This window comes from Hydra vulgaris, chromosome 10 (genome assembly GCF_038396675.1).
Source record: "Hydra vulgaris chromosome 10, alternate assembly HydraT2T_AEP".
Classification (NCBI taxonomy): domain Eukaryota; kingdom Metazoa; phylum Cnidaria; class Hydrozoa; order Anthoathecata; family Hydridae; genus Hydra; species Hydra vulgaris.
The window spans coordinates 27356275-27382820 of NC_088929.1; the positions used below are offsets into that span (position 1 = coordinate 27356275).

A 26546-nucleotide genomic window follows, 5' to 3' on the forward strand; every position below is an offset into this window, starting at 1 on the left:
TTTTTCAATTTGTTTATAATTTATAATAAGTTTTTGCAGTTTTAGAGGACGGTTTTCTTCTTGTGTTTTTTATGAAACAAGTTTTATTGTGCTTTTTCAACGTTAAGAGAAAGTTTATTTCACCTAAACCAATCATTTACTTTTTCTCATTCAATGTTCATGTCAGCATAAAGTTGATTAATATTGCAGTTAGATAAAAATAGATTCGTATTGTCTGCAAACATGATAGCATTTAGTTTTACTGATACATTATTAAAATCATTAACATAAATTAAAAATAAGAGCAGTCGATCCTTGAGGCAATCCACACAAAACATTTAGAATTCCGGATTTCTTGTTTTGAACATATTGTTTTCTATTAGATAGATAACTTTTTGTCCAATGATATAGTTTATTACATACCCCCGTACCATTTTAGTTTTTCCAATAGAATAAAGTGATCAACGGTGTAGGATGCCTCGTATAAATCTATGAATACTCCAAGAGTAAGCTTATCATTTTCACAACCATCAGTTATTTGGTCGAATAATTTATTAATGGCATTTTCTGGTGGATGCTTTTTTTGAAATCCGAATTGTTTTGGATTAAAAAGATTATTTTTTGTAAAATAATTAAATATTCTATTATAAACTACACGTTCGAACATTTTTGAGAAAACAGAAAGTACCGATATGGGTAAATAGTTTGATACGTCGGCGCGATCATTACTTTTATAAATTGGGTATACTCTTGCAAGCTTTAATATACTAGGAAATACTCCTTGATCTAAAGCTAGGTTGACTATGTGGAACAAAAGTTTTGTAATGCTTTTTTTGTTGGATATAAGAATATTACTGAGAATTTCATCAAACTCTGGAGATTTTATTTTTTTAAGAATTATAAACTGCGTTAATTTCAAAAAAAGTTAAAGCACTATCATACATTGTTTCATCTGTTCATTTTTTTAGATATGTCTTAAATGACTTAGAAGTTGGTATAATTTTTTTTGCGAGATTAATCCTAACATTTGTAAAGTATTTATTAAACTCGTTATTTTATAAGGACAAAATATATCTGATTTATAAATTATAATTCTTTGAGTTAATTCTGAACTTTTTATTTGACTTTGGCTCATTATGTCGTTAATTAATGATCTTTTTTTTAAGTTTCTAAAGTTTTATAAAGTTTTGTAAAGTTTTGTAAAGTTTTGTAAAGTTTTGTAAAGTTTTGTAAAGTTTTGTAAAGTTTTGTAAGGTTTTGTAAAGTTTTGTAAAGTTTTGTAAAGTTTTGTAAAGTTTTGTAAAGTTTTGTAAAGTTTTGTAAAGTTTTGTAAAGTTTTGTAAAGTTTTGTAAAGTTTTGTAAAGTTTTGTAAAGTTTTGTAAAGTTTTGTAAAGTTTTGTAAAGTTTTGTAAAGTTTTGTAAAGTTTTGTAAAGTTTTGTAAAGTTTTGTAAAGTTTTGTAAAGTTTTGTAAAGTTTTGTAAAGTTTTGTAAATTTTTGTAAAGTTTTGTAAAGTTTTGTAAAGTTTTGTAAAGTTTTGTAAAGTTTTGTAAAGATTAGTAAAGATTTGTAAAGTTTTGTAAAGTATTGTAAAGTTTTGTAAAGTTTTGTAAAGTTTTGTAAATTTTAGTAAAGTTATGTAAAGTATTGTAAAGTTTTTTAAAGTTTTGTAAAGTTTTGTAAAGTTTTGTAAAGTTTTGTAAAGTTTCGTATTTATTAAAATTAAGGTTAAATAAAAATTTTTTAAGAAGTGTTGATCCAAAAACTAAAAGGAGTATATTCAACTAAAATAAAAACATAACTAAAAAAACTAATTTAAAAAGTAAAACTCACTTATAACCTAAATTTGTTTATTTTTACGAAAGATTTAGTTTTAGGATATTAAAACTTCAGACACATAAAAAATAACTTTAATGAAGGATTTCAGTTTTTTCTATAAGAACCACGTAAATTTAATTTTTTCTATAGGAACTACTTAGGGTTCTAGAAGTCCTTACGGTTTTATCACAGAGCTTGGCAGAAGAGCATTTAACTTGGAACTTCACGCCTTATTTCTTAAAATGTCCTTATGGGCTAGAGCCGGCGACAAACCAGGGGCTTTTATGTTCTGAGCCAGAACTCTAACAACTGCACCAAGGCTGCTCAAAGTTTCAAAAAATCTTACTATCACATGATCATTTAAGCAAAGTTTTAGAGCTCTATTCGAATTTTAAAATGTTGGAAATATCTACATAACTAATATTTAAGCAGGTACAAGAAAAACTTATCAGCAGAGTTATTAATAACATTTATTCCAGACTATGACATAAATAAAGGATGCTTAAGACTAATATCTTGTATAGCAATTTTAATTTTAGCAATTTTAGCGATTATAAATTGCAAAATAGTAGAAAACTAAACTTTTAAACGCCAAATATATAAGCCTAAAAAAAATAAAAGTTAAAAAAGTTATAACAAAGTTAATTTTAAATCTAGTTAGGCATTTTTACACTCAAACAAGGTTTATTTGCAATTTTGCACTAAAAAACAATCAATTTGAATCTATAAAAGTAGCTTTTGATGCTAAAAAAGTAAAACTTGAATGTGAAATATTTTATAAACATTTTTATTATTAATGTTTTTTTGTGTTACATTATAATAAAAAGTAATGATACGACATACAAAGATAAATTTGCTTTTACGGTTAAATTTGGCTTTGATGATAAAATAATATTATATGAAAAAATCAAAATATAAATAAAAAGCTATACCATCGAGTCATAAACTTGAATTAAATTACTTACCTTTAAATTGTCGTCATCATCAAAATTATAAACAATTTCTACTTTCAACCATTGTCTCATTTTTGTATTGCATTTCCAAGAAATATCATTTGGCTTATTAATTGGACTCATACCAATTTTAGAAGCGAATACAAACACCATCAATTTATTAGATAACGTTATAACAGTTGCAGTTGATTCAAGCACTTTTATGTCAAAACTAAGTTGCCAATGTTTTTCTAGTGGTTTATTTAGTTGCATTTCATGACCTGAAGAAAATTGTGTATCTCCAGGGTATATAAATTGCTGCTCTAAATCTAAAATCAAATAAGGAATCAAGTATATTGCAATTATAAAAAAGAATTTTTATAGATCTAATAATATCTTTTTTATAACTTATATGCGTGAAGAAAAAAAAGGAAAGTAAGAAATTGTTTTTTAAAATTTTAGTATCTGTTTTGTAAAAAAAGTAAATCAGGTTTTTGTTATGTAATCAGCCTCATTGGTAATTCATTGTTTTTAAAAGTTGTTATTAACTATTATCAATTGTTCAAACTAATTAAAATATTTTTTACTAGCATTTTTAACAAACATAATAAATATAATTACAATTTATAATGTAAATTTATTAATGGACAAGTTTTATTTATTTTGAGAATTAAAGTAAAACCGGGGAAGCCAAAGATTTTAATTTAATGAGTGTTTATATTATTTTTTTTTATTTTTTATTTTTTATTTTTTTTTATATTTTATTATATAATATATTATATATATTTTATATAATATATTATATAATATATTAAGTGACTTATAATTCAAAGTAACTATTTAAACGCCTGAAATAATATTTCTTTAAAGAAGAAAATTCTAAGTTTAAAAAATTTTGTTGAAGAATATATTTATAGCAGTTTCACATCATTTCAACAATGTATCAGTTCGTTTTGACAATGTTGCATTCAATTTTGACATTGTTGCATTTGGTTTGACATCGTTGCATTTGCATTTAATTTTGACAGCAATAAGAATACTTTAATTAATTTACAAATAAAACAGTTAGATTTTTTCTGAATTCATTAAGATAATATAGCTTTTTAGTAAGTAAAAGTTTCTGAAGTGTAAATAAAAAAATATTATAAACAAAATAATGTAATTGCAAGTATTTGCTTTTCGAAAAAAAAAATATAAATGAGTTCATTAACAATTGATTCTCTTAACAAAAACGGAATTTTATACCTAAAATTCCGTATTCGGAATTTTAAATATAAAATTCTGAAAATGGAATTACAAAAATTAATGCGGAATTATAAAAGTTATAAAAGTTATTTCGAATAATTTTTATAATTTGTGCTAGTATTATTCAAAGCACCGTTTTGTATATTTCTGAGTAGTTCCTCTTCAGCTTTAGAAGAATATCTTCTGATAAATTTCTTCCATTCAGAGAACATATTATTTATAGGATTTAAAAAAGTAGAGTATGGAGTTAAAAGCAATAATGAATACTCATGACACACTATTTCATTTTGAATAACAGCAGCGTTATGAAAATGAACATTCTTTAAATTTAGGATAGCTCCAACATTTTCATTTACAGCTAATTGTGATAATACTAGACGAATAAATATGAACATATTTTAAATCGTATATAAATTTTAAATATTTTTATATGAAAAGCTTTCTGCATTAAATGCTCTAGTTTGTGCTTCATGTTTCAAAATTCCATTTTTGTTCATTGCACAACAGATGGAAATATTTTTTGACCGTATATTCCCAGTAAACACACAAACGTCTATTAAATGTCAAAACAACGTTTCGAATAAAATTTCAGATTCGGTCAATTATCCGTTTAGAATGAAATCCAGACTAACGCTTTGAACAAACGTCCATAAAACGTCTATATTCAAACGTATTTTAATAAGACATAGTTATAAAAGTAATGAAATTAATAATTATGATATAGTTATGAAAGACCTGGATTTATTTTTTATATTTTTTATAACTATTATAATGTGTTTATAAAAATTTGGAATTTTCTACTTGTATTACTATATATTGTATTATACTACTTTTATTATATAAAACTATATATAAAATTATAAATTTATATAAAACATTTTCATATAGTGGGGATTTAGAGAAAAAATGTTTGTGCACTATACTTGTTTATGTTTTGATAATTAAAAAAGATTAAAGGATAAATAGGGTGACAATTTTTTAATTTTTTTTCAAAAATTACCACTATTTTTAAACGACTAAAGCTGTACTCCGTCTCATTACGAATTAAAAAAGGTTGTTTTTGACTACTCTAAGCTTTATGTAAAAATTGATTTTTATGATATTTGTCATATTTTATACTTTTTTTTTACTTTTTATTAACATTAGGCTCAATTATTTTTTGTTATGAACTAATAAAACGAATATTTCCTGCGCATTTACGATTTTAGAAACTAATTAAATATTGCATTTACAGGTGAGGACGGGAAAAGCAAAAAAAATAAAAATTAATTCTTTATATATCTTAAATACAAGTTTGAGAAGACCATTGTATCTACTTAAATCACCTATTTCTGAATTACCACCTTATCAGCTCCCTACCAATGGAACAGTTATAAGACATTAGCAATATTTTATTAGCTCTAGTTCAAATCGGTTTAAAAGCTTAAAAACAAACTTTGCATGTAAAACTGGCAAAAGTTTTGATATGGCATGCAAAAAAAACTCTACATGTAAGCGAGAAAATGAAAACTTTTGTCTCCTCTAAAAAATAGTAAACCTCTGGAAACTCTGCGGATTCGGCATCTATTTCTTAATCAAAAACTCTTGAAAAATTTGTAAAACTTAACAAAGAGTAGCAGTTTATGGTAAAACAAGAAAAACTAACTTGGAAGATAGATATCAGAGAGCAAAAAGTTATTGAGTTTTAAGTAAAGACATATAACATTACTTTGTAATATATGTAGATGTGTATAATAACACTTTATACTAAGATTAATCGTGTAGAGTATGTTAATATATAACTATAAGCAATTTTTTTAGGGCATAACGGAAGGTTTTTTTGATATTGAAAAAATAAACATTGAAAAACTAATCCATCAGAGTATCGAAATGCCTAGAAACAAGGAAGTATAATGGAAGATCTTTTATTCATTGAAGATTCGAGGAATGAAAGAGTTAAGTTCATTAGTCACATTAGAGATAAGGAAGTAGAAGCAAGAGTTAAAAAAAGAATAGAGAGATATGTAAGGTATGAAAAATACAGAAAGAAAATGTTGACAGATGGCTCATTTGAACCCATAATGGAAGTTGAAGAAGATATTGCTGTATGCCTTGAAGTCAATAAGTGTCTTTCAGCTGATTATGGTCTGGAAGTGGAACCAAATTGCATTAAAGGAAGGATATGTTTAGAATCAGGTATTTCTTTGCTTTATTAAATTGTTTATATCCTTATTAAGCCTTGGTAAAAAAACTCCTTTATAGTTTGTACTTTATCTAGATTCTAGAGATATGAGTTCGAAGCAGAAAGAAGACAATTCCAATGAAATCCAAATATCTAAAATATTATTTACGATCAAAATATTATTACCAGAGATCAATTAATTTATTTTTTATTAGAATCCACATTATTTACTAGATTCCACAGACTATTCTTTCATGTGCTTTCGTTTAGCACCACTTCACTCTATTGCCTTTCTCTTTGTTCTATATCGCTCTGTTTCATCTCAAGACTGCACTCTTTTTGACATTGTTTCTTATCATATTGACCAAGCCCTCTCTCTTTATCCATCAGCTAATATAGTTGTTGTCGGTGACTTTAATGCTCACCACTCTAAATGGCTTGGCTCAAGTTTCAGTGACTCTGCAGGCATTAAAGCCCACTACTTTTGTCTTCTCAATCCCTAACTCAAATAGTCAACTTTCCAACTCGCTTTCCTGACAACCCGAATCATCTACGTTCTCTACTCGACTTATGTCTTGTTTCTGATCCTAGTCAGTGCTCAGTTTCTCCATATTCACCCTTAGGTTCCTCTGATCACAGTTTGATCTCTCTAAAACTAATATCTCATTCTTCTTCATCACCTGAATCCCCCTATTATCGAACCTCTTACAACGGCAGTAAAACTGACTGGGATTCTTTCCGTGATTTTCTTCGTGATGGCCATTGGGTAAAAATCTTTTGTCTTCCTGTCGAAAAATGTGCTTCTTACATAACTTTGTTGATTCAGGCTAAATCTAATGCTAAATCTGGCCAGAATACATATACACCATCTGAATAATACTTATTGATAAATGGAATAAGTCTCTTCAAACATTTGTTTAAATAGATTTTTTGATTTACAGCCAGTCCACTTGGTATAAAATAAGGTTGAGAAATTCCATTTTCAGAAAAAGCAATCCATAGAAGTAATTTTTTTTAAAACTTTAATTTTCTTCGGTATTTAACTGTTGATGAAGTAGATTTTACATCACTAGCATAAAGTATATCATTTCCATTGATATTGGAGTGATTTAACGTGAAATAAGACTCATTGTCAATGATTGGTTTACGATTTTTGAATTTCTGACACATTCGACTGCACTTAGTTCTAGCTGTTGCTTTTTGCTGGTCAGAGTGTTTTAGAATCGTCATTTTTTTCATGATTCAATATTTGTTCTTTTTTTTAATGTTTTACTGATGCGTTACTGAGTAAAGTTGAACTTTTTAGCTGCCTTTCGTTGAGAAACTCCGTCTTTATGGTCAAACATAAGTTTGAGCCTTTCAATGTTTGTCCTGGTCATTTTTTTAGCTTTTACTCCACTTCCTTGAACTCTTTGGTACCCAGATTCACTTGTTTTCAGCATGTTTAATTATCTTGTAGATAGTACTTTTAGGCATATTCTCAACGTTAAAGTGGTCATAAGGGAACTTTTTACCAGCATTTTTGTAATTTAAATAAAGTTCATGCACACGTTTTCTAATTTCTTCTTGTTTTGAATTTATTTTTTTATTCATTCTTCTATAAAAAACAAAAACACAAAAAATATTTAAAAACTAAAATCGAAATACCTTCTAAAACAGTTTTTCTATTTTTAAAATCTTATTCCTTTAAAGAGATATGTGCCTTTAAATCCAGTCTCGTTTTTATGTTGTCACCCGTAAGTGAGATTAAGATTTGGTAATATATCATTCATACTAAAGGCAACTTAGAAGATCTTGAATCTTACAACAACTTTGTTTTTTTTATTATAAACTTAAGTGTCACAAATGATTATGCGGAAAGAAATGTCGGAATAATTTAGCAATTTGTTGGCTTATCTCAAAATGAAGAACAACGACAAAATATCGTATTAGTAGTCAGACAACATCGCAATTAATATCTACAAATATTTTTCAGAAAGAATTAAGCTATCTTTAATAAATATATATTAAAGTATTAGAAAAATTTTTGTATATAGTTTTTTTAATTTTACATGCCATTTTTTTTTAATTATACCTTAAAAAACTGTTAAAATGACTTACTCGCACAAAATCCAAATTCTACATAGAGCACTTCCTCTTAGACTTTTGAGCTAAATTTTTTTTGGTGAACTTTCAAGGGAGATAGAACAGCTTTTCACATAGTGGTATTTGAAATTCAAAAAAAAGTTAAAAAGTTGAAAAAAAATTGTCACCCTAATGATCAAGCTTTTTGAAGTGAAAATTTTTACAATAACTATTTAAAATTTTATAGTAAATACTTTTTAAATTTAATCTCATCAGCAGAAAATAAAAGTTTATGTTAAGATCAAATCAAAGATTACTAATAAAATTAATAAACTTATCAACAAATATTTTGGATGACTGCTTTCTCAGGTTTATGCCCTATCAAAAATCTTCCAAGATTATCGTTTACCGCTTGTTCAACTTGCACCTGTTTGTTAAACACCCTCTTCTACATTCGTACCCTGATCGTCTGATTTCGCGACATGATTTGAAACCGCAAGAAACTAGGGTAAAAGAGTCAGTATTTTAAATTTAAATTCATAAATTAATATTGGAATTACGCAGAAAAACTTTATATATTGAGGATTTTTTAAATGGAAGTTTTCCTAAGTTTCTTGTACCATCCATGTTTATTTTTGGCATTAAAAATTATTAACGTCGCGAAATAACATATGCAGTGGTTATTACCATCTTTGCTCCACCAATTTTCTTTAGCAAATGTAACTAAATTAAGTTAAAATGCATCTAAAATAAAAAAATAAGTATTTAGCAATTAAACCTCTTGATTATAGCAAAGGTGAATACCTACTCTTACACAATCATACTAGCGTTTACAAAATGAATTTTAACTATTTATAAAACTTATGAAAAAGTTCTTACAGCAGGACTTTCATAACGAGAGAACAGCAACTCATATTTTTTAACTGTGTTAGTGTGGTCATCAATAATCTCTGAAACATCGGAGTCCATTGATTTGTTGGCGTTTAGGAAGGTAGAATGTCGCGATAAGAGCTTTTTAACTTTCATGAATGAAAATGGCGCACCCGACACTTGTTTATTATTTAGCCAATAAAAATTAATTTTTTAATAAGTTTTTTATTTTGTTTTAATTATGCATATATAAGCCGCATGACTTAAGCTGTAATGTGAGTGATCATTTTATGGGTGGTCATTTTTAGGGTGGTCAAGGGTAGTCCTGGGATGCCCCGAAGGTTTTTCAAACAGATGTAAAAGTTGTATATCTAAATATAGGCAATTGAGGTTAGAGAACTTAAGTTTGGGCATATTTGGTCTCCAGGAGGTGTTGTAATAGATTGTCAAGACAGTATTTATTTTATTTTTATTTATTTTATGTACTTAATTTTTTTGAAACTGTGAATATAAGCATACAACTTTAAATAAAATTAAACTTTATTAACATAAACTTTTTATTATATAAAAGAATCTAGGTGATGACATAAATCATACAAAAGTACATAAAAAGCTTCTTGGCTTCCTCAGGTTGATTGAAGTCTTTAACTTTACTTTGACGCCTCCTCAGTCTGAACACCTAAGTATTGTAGCTGCATTGCATTTTCATTATTAGATTATAGTTTGTATGCGCACTGGAGAACTTTATTGTGTAATGCTCTCGGTTGTTTTAGCGTAAAACATTAAAATTAGGGTGTATGAAATGACAATTTTTCACAAACAATTTTTATTTTTTTATTTTTTGGAGATTATTTAAACGAATTAAAAACATATTTGACTCATTTAAACTACAATTTCTGAAGTAAAAACGGCACTTTAAAAAGTTATTTAGGCGACATTTAGGCGCTCTCTAAACCCATATATTTATGCGAATAATATATTTATGCGAAAATTTTATATAATGAAAAATAATCATTTAAAAAACAAATTTATCGTAATAAAAACCCAGAATCTTTTAAATATCAACTTTTTTTAGTTAATTGGGGCATTATTATCTTTTTGGACGACATTAGTCTAATATACAAATCTTTTTTTTTAATTTTTTTTAATGTCTTGCAAATTTCGTCTATGCTAGAGATACTTACGTTAAGCGTTTACGTATTTAATTAGGTAAATCAGCGTTTCTAATACAGTGAGGAATCAATTTTCTCTTTCAAGGCAGGAAAATGCTAAGTTCAGAGATTTTTCTTTTAAAACAAAGAAACGAGATGAGGGTTTTAATAGCTCTACGTGTTTGGAAATGGTGCTTTACCGTTTACTAAAAATTATTGTAAGTAAATATTAAAAATAAGTAAATAAGGAGTAAGTTTGAAGTGATGTTTGAATAGATTAGTATAAAAATAGTAGATTTGATAATGATTCGTTTATCAAAATATTGAAAAAGGCTTTAAATGTTATTAAACTGGTCATTATCAGTAATTTTGTCCAACCTGATTACAAGAATATGTCAAACCAGTATATAAAATAATAAAATAGTCATGAATAACAGTTGGGTTGACAAGAAAGTAGAACGGAATTCAATTAAAAAGTGTGTGCGCCTTTTTGTTTTTTAATTACAATTTTTTCAGATATGTTTTCTGTATTCCTTTGAAAAAAGTGAATTTATAAAAAAAGTAACTAAATATAAACTTGTTATTGACATATTAGTTAAAAATTTTTCCTGTCGTTCAAAAAAATATTTAAAGTATAAAAAAATTAATTTAGTGTTTTGCGATAAATAATTTTTGCAGTAGTCAGAATTATCAAATTTATTTTTAAATTGGTCAATTGTTATTGCTTCAATAAGGTGGTAAACCATTTGCAGTATCTACGACTCTATTTGATAAAAATTGCTCTTACAATAGACCTTTTTAATCTTTTGGCTATGGTCACGGAAATTGTAGCACTTTATTTAGTTTAATATATTGAGTTTTTTATCCAAATTATCTTTTCATAAACAATTTTTGTTTTATATTGAAAAGTAGATCTCGTCGTAATTGGCGCACTTCTAGTATTGTTAAGTCCGTTATACGTAATTTTTTTCATATAGCATTTTCTTCTAAGCTGGTACTAATTTTGTAGCTCTTTTTTTTATTTTCTTTCCAATTTTATGATATCATCTTTTAAAAAGGAACACCATTTTTGTAGCGCAGACTCAAGGTGTGGTATAACAAAAGTTTTATATAATTTTATTACTTTATTTAAATCAAAGTATTTAAATATCCGTTTAATAAGAGCAAGCATCTGATTTAATTTACCTACATTTTAATCTACTTGACTTGTTGCTAATATATTATTTGTTGAGCTTTGCATCAAACATCGAAAAATTCATACATGGTTTCTTAGCTTTATGATTTTAATTTTATCATCAATCACATAGGAGGTGCTTTATCAAATGGTTCTGAGAAATCTGTATACAGAATTTTGACACATCAGCCATTCTCAAAAGCATTGAATAAAATATTTTGTGTTTTTAGTAGACTTGTGGTACGGCTTTTGTTCTTTCAAAAACCATGTTGGTCACTATTTAAAAACTTGTTTGGTTAATTTATAATTTTGTCATTTAAGATTGATTTGAGAGATTTGCATGGTATTGACGCTAATTAAAGTGGTATAAAATTTGCTGGATCATTTTTGTAACCTTTTTTTATACAGTGCATTTGTCATTTTCCGCTTCAATGGAATTTTTCTTTTTTGAGTATATTTTTTATAATTGGTATTCAGTTATTACAAAACTTAGAGCTTACATTCGACGACTAACCGAGCCAGAAAAATTAAGGTTTGTAGCTCACAAGGTACATTCCTTAATTTAAAACTCTTTAGTACCAACATGAGACCACTATACAAATGTCTGAACAATATCAATGTTAAAACCTTTGTATATTTAGATGATTATCAAACTCTTAAAGCGATCCTTTCTTCATTTCAATATAATACACTAACGTGTGTAAAATACATACCTTATGTTCAATTACTTAATTTTTGAGGTTTTGTTACAAGACTAAGTTTGTTTTTTGTAGCTCCTATAACGTTACTATTTGTTTTTATAAATTACGATTGTAAATAATTTTCTTATTGGTAAATACTTACACACATAATTCTTTTACTCATAAACACATAAAATTATTTCTCATGCTTTAATCAAACAAAAGCAAAAATATTTGTTATGACACTGCATAACACTCAAAAAAATTTGATTATTAAAGTTACTTACATCTAAAAGGAATGCATAAGGTTTGTTGATTATGGGTAAAGTTTAGGTGTGATACTCAACAAACTTTCAAAACAAAAATACAACAGATAAAATAAAAAATTGTTCCAATAAAATGAGCAAAAGAATGAAACAATTCTTATTACATAGGGGTTTGTGCACAATAGAATGGCTGTAGACAATTTTTTTAAACAGGGAGGAAGGGCTAAAAATCGGAGGGGCGCAAGCAATCTGTCAATAAAACTGCATGCATGGATACGTTGTACATAGGATCACATCGCTAAAATATTATAAATATGAAAACATCAATATTATAATCTTTAGAACATTTTTTTTTAAGTTTAATTACTGATTAAATTGTTTGCACCGATTTTTATTTTTCACGTATTTTCTCGTAATTTCAAGTAAAGTTTTTGGGATAACTTATTATTTAAAAATGTTTTACATGGGATAAAGTAAAGTATGGCCTTCGAATATAATATTTTTAAATGCACTCTTTTTTCCAGTGTGCTTATGCAAAGTATTTTTGTTTTTGTTTGATAACTTTATTTTCGCATCTGGGGTATCCATTAAGTGCTATCACGTTAAACTTTTTCAAGTGCAGTAATATCATTTTTAATGTATGTCATCATGCTTGTATAGAAAATTCAAGATTAAGTCTTATAAATGTTACATTTAGTAACTAAGGCTCGGCAAAAGCGGCATAATTTCAAAAAACCGCGTTCCGGTTTTTTAAAATTGTAAAACCGGGTACGTGGCTTTACACAAGTTTTTTGTTATAAAAACCTTTTATTAATGCTATTTTTATTTTAAAAAATTTTATTATTGCTGTATAAATCCAATCTAACCTACAGAACTGATATATTGGAATAAGGTACGTAAACAAAAAAAAGTTTTTCATTCAACTAAAAATAAAAAGGTTAAAAAAAAACGTAAACTAAAATAAAAAATTAAATTTTTCATTAATTTTTAACATTAATATCTTTTTTTATTCGTAATTAATTTAGTTTAAAATATAATGAACTTGAACTTTTTTTAAAGCTTTTGTTTTTCTTTCCAACTTTTCTTTTTTGAGGTAATTCAATAACCTATTTTTTATTTTTATCGTATTAATAACTGAATATACTATTCTCAACCTGTGATCTGTTTACAAAAGTATAACTCAAAAATATACTATGATTCATAATATATATATATATATATATATATATATATATATATATATATATATATATATATATATATATATATATATATATATATATATATATATATATTTATATATATATGTATATATATATATATATATATATATATATATATATATTTATATATATATGTATATATATATATATATATATATATATATATATATATATATATATATATATATATATATATATATATATATTTAGTAATACAAAAATATACTATGATTTATAATACATATTTATATTTAGTAATAAATAAGTCAAAGTCACAAAAACAAATTTGTTGACAACAAGTTTGTTTTTGTTGTTTAATTATTTTAATTTGAGATTGTTATTTAACAATCTCAAATAAAAATAGTTAAACAACATTAATAAAAAATTAAACAATAAATGAAATGAAATAATAAGCAAAAATATCAATGACAAGAAAAAAAGCCGACTAAATACTTTAAGTTAGTGATGTTTGTTTTTATTGGATTGTTTTGATTATTATAATAATTTTAACTTGTAAACATTGTTGAAAGATTGTTTCAGTATGTAGTGTATTAATAATTAGTAGAAAATATATTGACAAAAATAAATAAATATACAATAATAGAGTGCTTTTTAAAATGTTGAAGTTTTAATTTAATTTTGAAGTTTAAAAAATTACCTCAAATAACACTAATATTCGCATTTTTAAAAATCGTTTTATATTACTCGACCTGGTTTTTGTTGTCGTCAAAATTAGTTATGGATCAAAATTAATTAGGGATTTAATCTTTAATTAATTTTGGGATTAACTAGAGATAATTAATTAGAGATTAGGGAAGTTAATTAGGGAAAATTAATTAGGTATTTAATCCCTAATTAATTTTGATCCCTAAATAATTTTGGCGACAGTAAAAACCGTGTAATTAAAAAAGATTTTCTATACGATTTCTTTCTAAATGTAAACTTTGGTATTAAATGTTTTTTAAAAAATGCGAATATTAGGAACATTTATTAAAGTTTTTTTTGATTATATATATATATATATTTTTTTTTTTCCCAAAGCTTCTATTAACTCTACGTCTTTGTCTGTTAGTCTATGAACATCAATTTTTGAGTTATTTTCTGGTGATAGATTTTCGTCAAATTTTTCATACCATACTATTGCTTGATAACAATACAATACTTAATAATTAGTTTTGCAATAAGTCAATTAATTCAGTTAACTTTAGTTAAGCTTGTTTTTTAAATGGAAAGAATTATAATTTTTAAAATAAGTAGATTAGTTGTTTCCTAATTATATGACGTTAACTTAAAAAATATTTAAAAAAAGTAACTTAAAATATATTTAAAAAAAGTAACTTAAAATATATTTAAATAAATATTTTTTAAATTGTAAACACAAAATTAATATATCTTAATGAGTGATTTGAAGCAAATAAACTTTCTTTAAATATTGAAAAAACGAAATATATTTTGTTTGCTAAGTCATTTAAATCCGAGAACCTTCCACTCAAATTACATGAACTAACAATTAACAATATTAAAATAAAAATAGTTTTTTCAATAAAAATACTAGGAATAATTTTCGATGAGAATTTAAATTGGAAAAGCCAAATAAAGCTAGTCGAGAACAAAGTTTCAAAGGTTCTGGGGATTATGTACAAGACAAAACATCTTTTAAATAATTTATGTTTAAAAAATTTATACTTTTCATTTATACATAGTCATATTAACTATTGTAATATTGCCTGGCCAAACAATCATTTATCTTTCCTAAAAATTATTTATACAAAACAAAAGCAAGCAAGTAGATTAGTTTTGGGCGGAAGTAGATACGAAAGTGCCGAGCCGTTACACAAGGAAATAAATGCTCTAAATGTATACAAACTAAATATATACCATAACTTGTTATTTATGTTTAAACTTCAAAATGAAATGATTCCAAAATATTTTTTTTAAAGTTTCACTCGAATTAATAAATATGAAACAAGACATTCAATGAGTAATTACTACATCCCACTAAGATCGCTCAAAAAATCTGACTTCTCGACTATATGCCGGGGATCACGCTTGTGGAATTCGGTTCTTGACGAAAATATGAAAAAAATAAAATCTATTGCTACATTTAAAAGAACTATAAAAAAACACTTACTAAATTTAAACATTACGTACATTCTCACATTTTTTTTTTTAAAATTGAAATAATTTTGTATTTTTAATTTTTTATGTACTTTATTTAATTTTAATATTGTATTGAGTATATATATGCATATGAAGCGAATTAATTTTTTTTTTTGTTTGTTGTTTTTAATATATATACGAATATGTACAGATTTGTAATTTTTTATTTGTTATTTTATATTTTAACTTTATCTTAAATTTCTTCTTTTTTTAACTTTAAGTTCTTTTTTTAACTTTGAGTTCTTTTTTAATCTTCTAAAATTTCTAACCAAATTTTTATATTTTTTTTAAACTTATTAATTTCACACTTTTATATAATATTAGAAGATGTAAAATTTAATTGTATTTTTTTGTATTTCACAAAGGGGCTTGATGATAAGTCATTTTGACTTCTACTTGCCCCAGTCAGCTTGTAATTATATATATTTGTTCAAATTTATAGATAACATTGTAAAATGTGTAAACGTCGTAAACGGATGAGTCAGGTGAAAAAACAAAAAAAAAATAAGAAAGAGGCGGGTCTCAAATGTATGCGTGTGTGAACCCGCCCCTTTTTAATTTTTTTTTTATTTTTTCACACACGCCTACAGCCAAATGTTAATAAAATATATTAGTTTGAGACCCGCCTCTTTCTAATTTTTTTTTTGTTTTTTCACCTGACTAACACATGGGTTGAAAAGTCCCGGGCCTATCACATAGATAGCGCGAGTTTTTTTGCAGTTACCTTTTTTTCAGTTAATACTAACCTTCAAAAGACAGCTGTTAAAATTTCATTATATTCTTTTAATTAGTTTGCGAGTTATTTTGCTAATAGTAACTTTACTTTTTTTATTTTCAGAACAATGGATCAAAAACAAATTTCGTGTCTTAATTATTCACTGCTTCTTGGAAAAAATACCGTTCAAGCAAAGTAATGGCTTGAAAAGTGTTATGGTGACTCCGCTCCATCAAAAACGACAATAAAACGTTGCTTTGCTGACTTCAAACGTAGTCGTAGAGACACCGATGATGCAGAACGCAGTGGACGTCCAAATGAGGCCGTAACACCAGAAAACATCAAAAAAATTTACAAAATTGTTTTAAATGATCAAAAAGTGAAGTTGCGTGAGTTAGCTGACATCGTAGATATATCAAAAGAACGTGTTGGCTTTATATTACATGAGCATTTGATTATGAGAAAGCTCTGTTCAAAGTGGGTACCGCGTTTGCTCACTGTTGACCAAAAACATGAACTAGTTGATGATTCTGAACAGTTTTTGGCCATGTTCAAACGTAACAAACCAGAATTTTTGCGTCGATATGTGACAATGGATGAAACATGGATTCATCACTTCACTCCGGAGTCAAAACGATCGTCATCTGAGTGGACAGCAACTGGTAAGCCTCGTCCAAAGCGCCCGAAATCACAACATTCGGCTGGAAAGGTTATGGTTTTGGTATTTTGGGATGTGCGTGGTGAAATATTAATCGATTATTTTGAAAAAGAAAATACCATCAGCAGTGAATATTATATAGCGTTATTGGAGCGTTTGAAGGCCAAAATTGCAAAAAAAACGACCGCATATGGCTAAGAAAATTTCTTTCATCAAGAAAATGCACCGTGTTACAAGGCAATCAAAACGATGGCAAAACTATATGAATTGAACTTTGAATTGCTCCCACATCCACCGTATTCGCCAGATTTGGCTCCCAGCGACTACTGGCTGTTCGTAGACCTGAAAAAATGCTCGGTGGTAAAAAATTTTGCACGAATGAAGAGGTTATCGCTGAAACTAAGGCCTATTTTGAAGCAAAAGATAAATCGTTCTACAAAAGTAGTATTGAAATGTTAGAGCGGCGCTGGATTGATTGCATTGCTCTTGATGGAGATTACGTTGATGAATAAAGCTAATTTTGAACAAAAAAAACCGTGTTTTCTTTTTTAGGCCCGGGACTTTTCAGCCCATGTCTTACTTATATATATATATATATATATATATATATATATATATATATATATATATATATATATATATATATATATATATATATATATATATTATATATATATATATATATATATATATATATATATATATATATATATATATATATATATATATATATATATATATATATATATATATATAGTTTTGGTGGCGCTAACCCTAAAAAAGTCAAGAGATTCATTGATATGTATTGAGATAATCGTAGATTCTATGAAAGCTCAAACTTACAGTGTTTACTTATAGTATAACAAAATACTTATTGAAGCAAAATCTTGCAGCTAGATTAAAGCATGAAAAGGCTAAAGTTTTCATGTTTTTTATTGCACTGTGCTAAAAAATCGCATTCTCTTAGAAAAAGCAACTTAAGATAATTAAAATTAAAAAATATAAGTTAAAAAATTAAAACAATCATTCACTTTATTTCTAATAGTTACTTATTCATGAACTATTTAAGTTCCATACAGAAATTAATATTCATGTTTAGCAAAATTGAAAAATTTTAATTTTATAAACAAATATTTTATAAAATGCAAGTTTTCAACTTTACTATTATATACCAAATTTAAATTCATTGACAGGTTTTAAAAATCATTTATATAAGTGTTATAAATTACAAAAGTTTTTACTATGCAAAGTTTACAATCGCCTTATTGTCATTATTATTATTTTTATTTTTTTTGGCGAGAGGATGGGTTGTAAAGTTTGCATATTAATAACTTTTTTAATTTTTACTTTTTTTTTTGAATGAAATTTAAAACCTATCCATGAATTTAAATTTAGTATAGAATAGTAAAATCGGAAATTTTACTACATAACTGTTGTCACCTTTGGGCAGAGGGGGCAAAAATTTTAGGGTACTTTTGTTCCCAGGCCTCCATCATTGCTATTTTTTGAAAAGCCTCCTCATTTGTCATAGGCATGAACATACTTAAGTTTGGAGCTAGGACAATACTTAAAAGTGTCATATCTGAAACATAAAAAAATTCTTTAGGCAACCTTGGACAAGAGATTGTATAACATTAATAACATCAATTTTAAGAATATGGGACTCATTTTGATTACTGTGAGGTTGTTGAATAGCTTCATCATCGACAATAAGATCATTAATTGAGATTCTAAAAGTATCTATATTTTATGAAAAAACTGACAAACTTTTCGAATTTTGGCAAAATTGTCTAATGTTGAATAAAGCTCCTCCATATTTTTTTTTGTTAAACACTCACTTTATAGAATGTGTCATTGCTGTTTCCATAATGCTGGCCAGCTACTTTTTTGTTTGAGCTTTTTGGGATTGCAATTTAAAAGACTTAATAAAACAAAAGGTAAAGCATTTAAAAGATTGCACAACAAAGAAACACAATAAATGTCTTAAATTGCTTTAAATCAGTTTGCTTTTCTAATTGCTAAGATTTGGTCTAAAAAAGTTAAATCATAATGGGTCCTAAAGGACAAAAACAATATTGCCTAAAGTTGTATATATATATATATATATATATATATATATATATACATTCATATGTATATATATATATATACATATGAATGTATATATATATATATATATATATATGAATGTATATATATATATATATATATATATATATATATATATATATATTATATATATATATATATATATATATAATATATATATATATATATATATATATATATATATATATATATACATTCATATATATATATATATATATATATATATATATATATATATATATATATATATATATATATATATATATATATATATATATATATATATATACATTCATATGTATATATATATATATATATACATATGAATGTTTATATATATATATATATATATATATATATATATATATATATATATATATATATATATATATATATATATATATATATATATATATATATATATATATATATATATATATATATATATATATATATATGAGGAGTGGACTTGCTAAACCTGATAATTAACTTTTTTGTCATTTCGAGATAATTGGCAAAAACTGTTTTCAGAAAATCTGTTTGTTATGCAGTTTTGCATGGACTACTTAATTTTAACCACTGAATTTGTGATAGAAATATTGGATTCTGCATGTACTGAATTATTTTCTTGATGTAAAATTACAAGAGCTATCCAGTGGTGTGAGCAAGTCAGATTTTTTGAAAAAGTGAATTATCAGGTTTTGCAAGTCCATTCCTCATATATATATATATATATATATATATATATATATATATATATATATATATATATATATATATATATATATATATATATATATATATATATTTATATATATATATATATATATATATATATATATATATATATATATATATATTTATATATATATATATATATATATATATATATATATATATATAAACATACATATTATGTATTATTTTTAAGTTAAAAAGGTAATATATAACTTAATTTACTGACAATAATTAAAACAATCTTTTTATGAATTTATATCCCCAAGTAATACATTATAAGTACATTTTAATAAAGATATAATTACTTAGTCTTTTCATAAACATAAACTTATTGAACTTAATATTGAGAATTTTTTTTTTTGCTTTTAGACTAAAAGTTCCAGTAGCACCATGGTGCTACAAATATATGAGCTGTAAATTAGTATCAATTTACAGTCAATATATTTGTTGGCGCATAAAAACAATTTTAGGCTGTAAATATCATGGGAAAATGCATAGAACATTTGCCATCTTTTATGCTTATCCTAACAAATTGCTAAAATAGTATACAACATTTTATCAGAGTATATAGCTACTCCTTCAAAAGGATATTAACAACGTCATTTTAAATTTACTTTAAATGCTGTTTACTATTAAGCCTATAATTTCTTTACAGAATAATTAGTAAACAACATTTTAACAGAGTATGTGCAAAAGGATTTCTTTTGCAGTAACAATTAAATTAAAGCTACTTCAAATTTAAGATAGCTTTAACCTATTAGGTAGAACTTAAATTTGGTTAAAAGTTACGTTACGTAATATGGTTAAAAAGTTACAAAAGTAACTTTTCTTGCTTTAATCAAGCTGAGTTTTTATAAAGATGTTTTGTGAATACCATAGGGTTAAGCGGGGCATATCGAGACCGTGGGGTATAACGGGACAATTATGCCTAAAGCTTTTTATCTCAGCTAAAAATTATTACTTTTCCAAATCTTTTTTTTGATAAAACATTTAAAGTATTGTGTCTCATTATTGTAAAAAAAAAATTTCGGAATTACCGAAATGCATTAAAAGTACTCAAATGCATCAGTAAGTTTGCGAAAAACAAAGCTTGCTTATTTTCTTATGCGATACAATGACAAAAGATTTATCATGAACTATTTCTAATTTGCTTTATTTATAAAAAGTTTATATTTCTCAGACAGATTTTTTTATTTTCTTTTAGAATCAGCTATGAAAAAATACCTGGAATTGAACTTTTTGAATAGTTCTAATTTCATTAAAATGACTTTGGTGGGGCATATCGGGACAACAAATCATTTATATAATTGGCTTTTTTATTATAATTTTATCTACAGTTTAATTATTTCATTTTTAATATAAAATATTATTTTTATTATTTAGATAAGCAATACATGTAATAAAATAAATTTTAAGATATTGTTTTTTTAATAACTTAAATTCGATTAATCATAGTGTTTAAAGTAAACAACGATGGTAAGAAATTATATAAGAAAGATCAATCATCCAAAATGGAATGAAATGCAGTTTTAGCTGAGAACAAACAGGAACTTAGAATTCAATAAGCTCCTGATACATATATCGTACTTAAATTTGCTCTACATTGGCAAATCATGCTAATAAGCCTGCTCATTAAAAATGGTACCAAATAATATATTTATTATATGGTAACATTTTTGGATACTTTTTGTGTAGTTTATGTGATCCATGTTAAATTTAGTAGGAGTTATCAGTTTAATAATAAACAAATTTTAGAACAATTTCTTAAGTAAGTTTGTTTAAGAGTGTTTTATCATAAAACACAAAAAGTTTTTTCATTTTAGTTGTTATTCATTTTGTGATGCATGGACGTATGGGCGTGTAATTTGCATGGGTATGTTTTTTTTTAAGATTTTAATGTCTGAACATGCTTAAATGATATAATGCATTCATTTTTTATCATTTTCAAAGCTTTACAGTTAACGAATAACTGCTGCTTTTTAACTGTCCTGCTTTTCCATTCCCACTTGCAAAATGTAGAAATTTTGCTAGCCTAGAGTTTTGTTACTTTCGTTTATTTTCAGAACTATTTTTTGTTTGTTTTTTTTTTACTTTCTTATATCAATAAATTTTAGGAAACTTATGAAAAACAGTGTTAACTATGATTAGTTTATAGGCAACTAGCATTTGCTTTTTAAGTGTTCCTATATGATCCTCTCTACCCTAATTTGAGAGTTAAACTTATAAGAAATAATTCGTAAGTTTTGTAGATACGAAATGAATAAGTTTAGAACTTATTCCAAACTTGCGTTTAAAAGCGTTTTGTGAATCTGCCCGGACCCTGAAGATTATAATTGTTAGTATTATGGTTTATCTTCCTCCGACTAATTGTCATATAAAGACCACATACCAAGGCCCACGAAGACAAGTTCAGCTCACTAAAGAGCATCATAACCCACATATATGGACCGAGAGTAATAGATTTTCAGAAAAAGAACCATTTTAAAATGAAGGTAAGTAGAAGACGAGTTAGAAAAAAAAGTTAAATAAATCGGACAGATGTTACACTGGATGTTGGAATGTGCAAATGACTATAAAACTCAAATAGAACTGTTAGATTTTTTGTATTTTTTATTCCGTTTTAATTGTTGAATATAACTGAAGATTCTTTTTAAACTATTGGTATTTAACTTGAGCATTTATATTAGCAAGCAATCGCATAGCTTACGCAAAGGTGTCCGTTCTTAGGTAGAAAGTTTAACTTTAAAAAAAAATATAAGCCTACTTATCGGTGTTTCAAGAAAAAAACATTTACGGCATATTCAAAGTTCTTTTGCTATATTTTTACTAAATTTATTAGACTTACCAGGTATTGGAAAATTTCCGATCCCTAATTCAATAGAATTTTCATTCGCATTTAATAAACATATCGGCAGTAGCAACAACACCAACAACTTTATCATTTTTTTATCTTGAAATAACACAGAAATACTTTAATCTAATTATCGATGTTTTTATAAATTATAAATAAGTGAAAGTATTAACTAGTTTCAAATATAATATATTTTTTTCTTTTACATTATAATTTCATTCGTTTAAAATTTTGTATTAATATAATTGAAAATTCCTTTTAAATATAAACAAACAAACAAACAAACAAAAAAAGGTTAATATACATTATTCTTAGGTTTAAAACTTCCAGAAACGAGGAAAACCTGAGAGAAGCTCAAATTAAGCTCGTGAACAAAGAGATATAGTTTTCTGCGTCAACGGAAGCTAATATAAATTTTTTTATATAAAGAATGAAAAGATTTGATAAACTAAAATAAAAGAGGTGAATAAAAAATTAAAGAAAGATTTTTTTATTTAGTCTGGATTAATGCTAAATAGAAGAAAGTATGAGATCAGCTCTTAATTTAGTTAAATTTTTTATTATTATTTTTTTTATTTCTATTCACCTCCCCAAGGCAATGAAAATCACTTTACCCAAGTAAGTTACTTTTAGTTGTTGCTTCAACCCTCTCTTAACTCTTTAACTCCGAAACACAAACCTTGGAGAAACAAAGCACGGAGAAACAAGTTGATCGCTGTGCTATCTGGGACATGGTGAGGATCGAACTTGGATCTTCTCGCATAAGAGGTGAGCTCTCTTGCCACTACCCTACAACCGCATATAATAATATACCGCATATATGTCGCATAAACCAAGTAGAAATGTGGTTTCTTTCTATCTTTCTGATCTGTACCAACTTTTGATCAACTTTTTTGATACTATTTGCAAAATTGAGGCTACTCCAAGGATAAAATAAATTATGTTGCTTCTCATTAACTTTCATTATTTCATTTCCAGTGAAGTCGCTAGCGAATGCTTGAAAAATGTCAGGCGACCATAACAAGACTGACAGACCAACATGTTGGAAACTGCTTAATTAGATATAAAAAGATTTATTCACCGTTCTTAAATATTAATGTAGTTTGCAAGCTTTCTTTAAAACGCCTGTTCCAGAAATTTCCATATCAAAAGGATTAAAAGTAATTATTATTGCAGCTACACATAATTGAAAGTTCTTATTTTAAATTGTTGGAGGGTAAAGAAAAAATGAAATATTGAAAAACCGGTAAATTTTCTTTCAATTTTCTCGAACATTATTTAATCACAAATGCAACTATCAACCTTTATACTTTATTTTAACTTGAACATTTAACTAAAATTTTTGAAGTAAATTTCCATTTAAATCTTTCACGTTCTCGTTTATAAACGACTGTTTGTCTACAGAAACAAGGCAGGCAAGAAAACGTGATCACGCCCGGTTTTCGTGCTTAACAGTCAAGAGGGAAGTCACCTTAACAATTGCTAATGTAAAAAAAAAATATTAGTGCACTTGAGGCTTTGTTTATATTGAGGCTAATACAATTTTTTTTTTTATATATAGATAAACTATACAAACTTTTAGATTTATTTTTAAAATAAATATAAATAAATACTAAAGTTTTATTAGTGAAACTCTTTTGCTGCTAAATAAAATATTTAGTGACCGATTACGAGCATTTAACTTCTTGATCAGTAATTAGCAATAGTTTAACAATGTGTCTTTGTTATAAATTATTTTTAATGTAATTTTTACCGTATGATGAACTTCCACCCTTTATACAATAATATAAAATTCTATATAATTATAAGTAGTTATTCGATATATTAATTTTAGTAAATATGGTTCCAATATTTGTAATAGCCGTTTTTTTAATTAAGTGTTTTAAGAAACCATGAGTCTGTATAAGTTCTTTAGCATAATAAGTATAGCGTTTAAAACGATAAGTATTGCGTTTACGATGCTCAGAAAGCGTGTAAAATAGAACTATTAACAAATACTAAACTTGACGCTTTTGATATTAGGTTTTACACACACACACACACGCACGCACGCAAGCACACGCATAAGCACTTAACCGTACATGCAGATAATGAACACTGTGGTTTTAAACGCTAAATTCGACGTACTAATGAACTTAAATAGACGCGCGGTTTTAAACGCTAAACTCGACGTACTAATGAACTTATATAGACACGCGATTTAAGTTTCTTACTGCATATTTACCATTAATAGGAAACGGTTATAATAAATTATGCATTAACAGCGCATCTCTAATATTGAAGTTAAAGCCTAGAAAATATAATTTTTCGGCCGTATTTGGAGTGCCTATTGTATTATAAATAAACTGTTTTTACTTATTAAATATTTATATCATATTTTATCATGTCATTATTATATAACTAAAATGAAAACGCTTTCAGATTTTTAACAAAAAAACTTAGTAAGCTAATAAAATAAAAAAAAAACAACAAAAGGGTTGAACAGTTAATGTGATAGCTTTTAATGTCTTTTTATTTTTGATTTTAGTTGTTCATATTTGCCGTTTATTTGGCCGGGGAAGAAGAAGTTACAATTTGCTTTTTCGCCAAGCCCCAAAATTTCGTAAAAAACCATTTGAATATACAAATTAATAGGAAAGATAATAAATGAAAATAAGACTTACCTTTTGAAAAAAAACTACAATTAAGAAATAAATAATTAAATAATCGAATAACAATAAACTAAATAATTTAAAAAAAAAGTAACAATATTAAAACAACGAACCTCTCACATTTTAAAGTCTCACATTTTATTGATACATATTTTTAAAGAACATTATTGATTTTTAAAGAACATTATTGATCCATATTTTAAAAAGAGCAAAAAAATTATTGGTTAAAATCACTTAAAATAATTTAAAAATACATGAAAATATGACGCAATACAAAAAACAATGATGATAATAATTATAATGCCAAAAAATAATGGCACAATACAAAAATACTTTAAATAATAAAAAAAAAAATCAAATAGTACAAAAATTAGCCAAAGATCACAAGAAAGCGCATGATCCAGACAAAGCCAAAATAGTTTAATAATGATAAACTTTAAAATACTTTAAAAAATAAAATAATAAAAAATTTATTAGTATCACCGAGATATGCTCAGAAAATGTTATGCAGTCTATCGCTAACCTGCAGCATCATTCACATTTTTGCTTTAAATTCGTTCAGAGTTTTAAGAACTTTAAGTTTTTGAGTTAGAATTTTAAAGGTTACTTATATTTTAAGGGTTTTAAGTTTAATAGACATTGAAACTTAATTGCTCAAACAACCAGTTGCTAATTGATTCGTGATTACAACTATATGGTCTGATGATTTTAGCACGCCAGATAAATTGGTATGTCTGCGTTTTTTAATACTATGCTGCACAGATTGAAATCATATTTTACAAACGGTAAACCAGGCAAAGCAGGTTACTATGCTCTCATTAAACGTTGGAAGTATAGGATTAACAAAGGTACTGCGCCTAACATTTAAATTCTCAGAGCAGCTTCTTGTAAAAGATATAATAGATAAATAATGTAATACATAAAAAACTCAAGTTCTTGAAGTTTACATCAATAATTGCTCTGCATCAAACGTCTAGAATGTCAACTTTAATAGTGACAAAAATAATTTAAAAAATAAACTACACATTAGGTCTACTCATCATATTTGGTCGCATATGACTACTCTGTGAAAAATGTTTATAGTTAATAACTTTTGTTGCA

General features: G+C 25.9%; 1 protein-coding gene across 1 annotated transcript in view; it reads right to left on the bottom strand.

Annotated features, from left to right (window-relative positions):
- LOC105846200 (uncharacterized) overlaps window positions 1-22890 on the bottom strand; it is a 108791-nt gene extending 85901 nt beyond the window's left edge. Inside the window, exons 1-2 of the mRNA XM_065807657.1 lie at window positions 22789-22890; window positions 2763-3058 (exon numbers count right to left, since the gene is read on the bottom strand). Coding sequence (XP_065663729.1) covers window positions 2763-3058; window positions 22789-22885 — 393 coding nt within the window. The 5' untranslated portion in view covers window positions 22886-22890. The remainder of the gene's footprint in view (window positions 1-2762; window positions 3059-22788) is intronic.
- Window positions 22891-26546: the final 3656 nt, after the last annotated feature.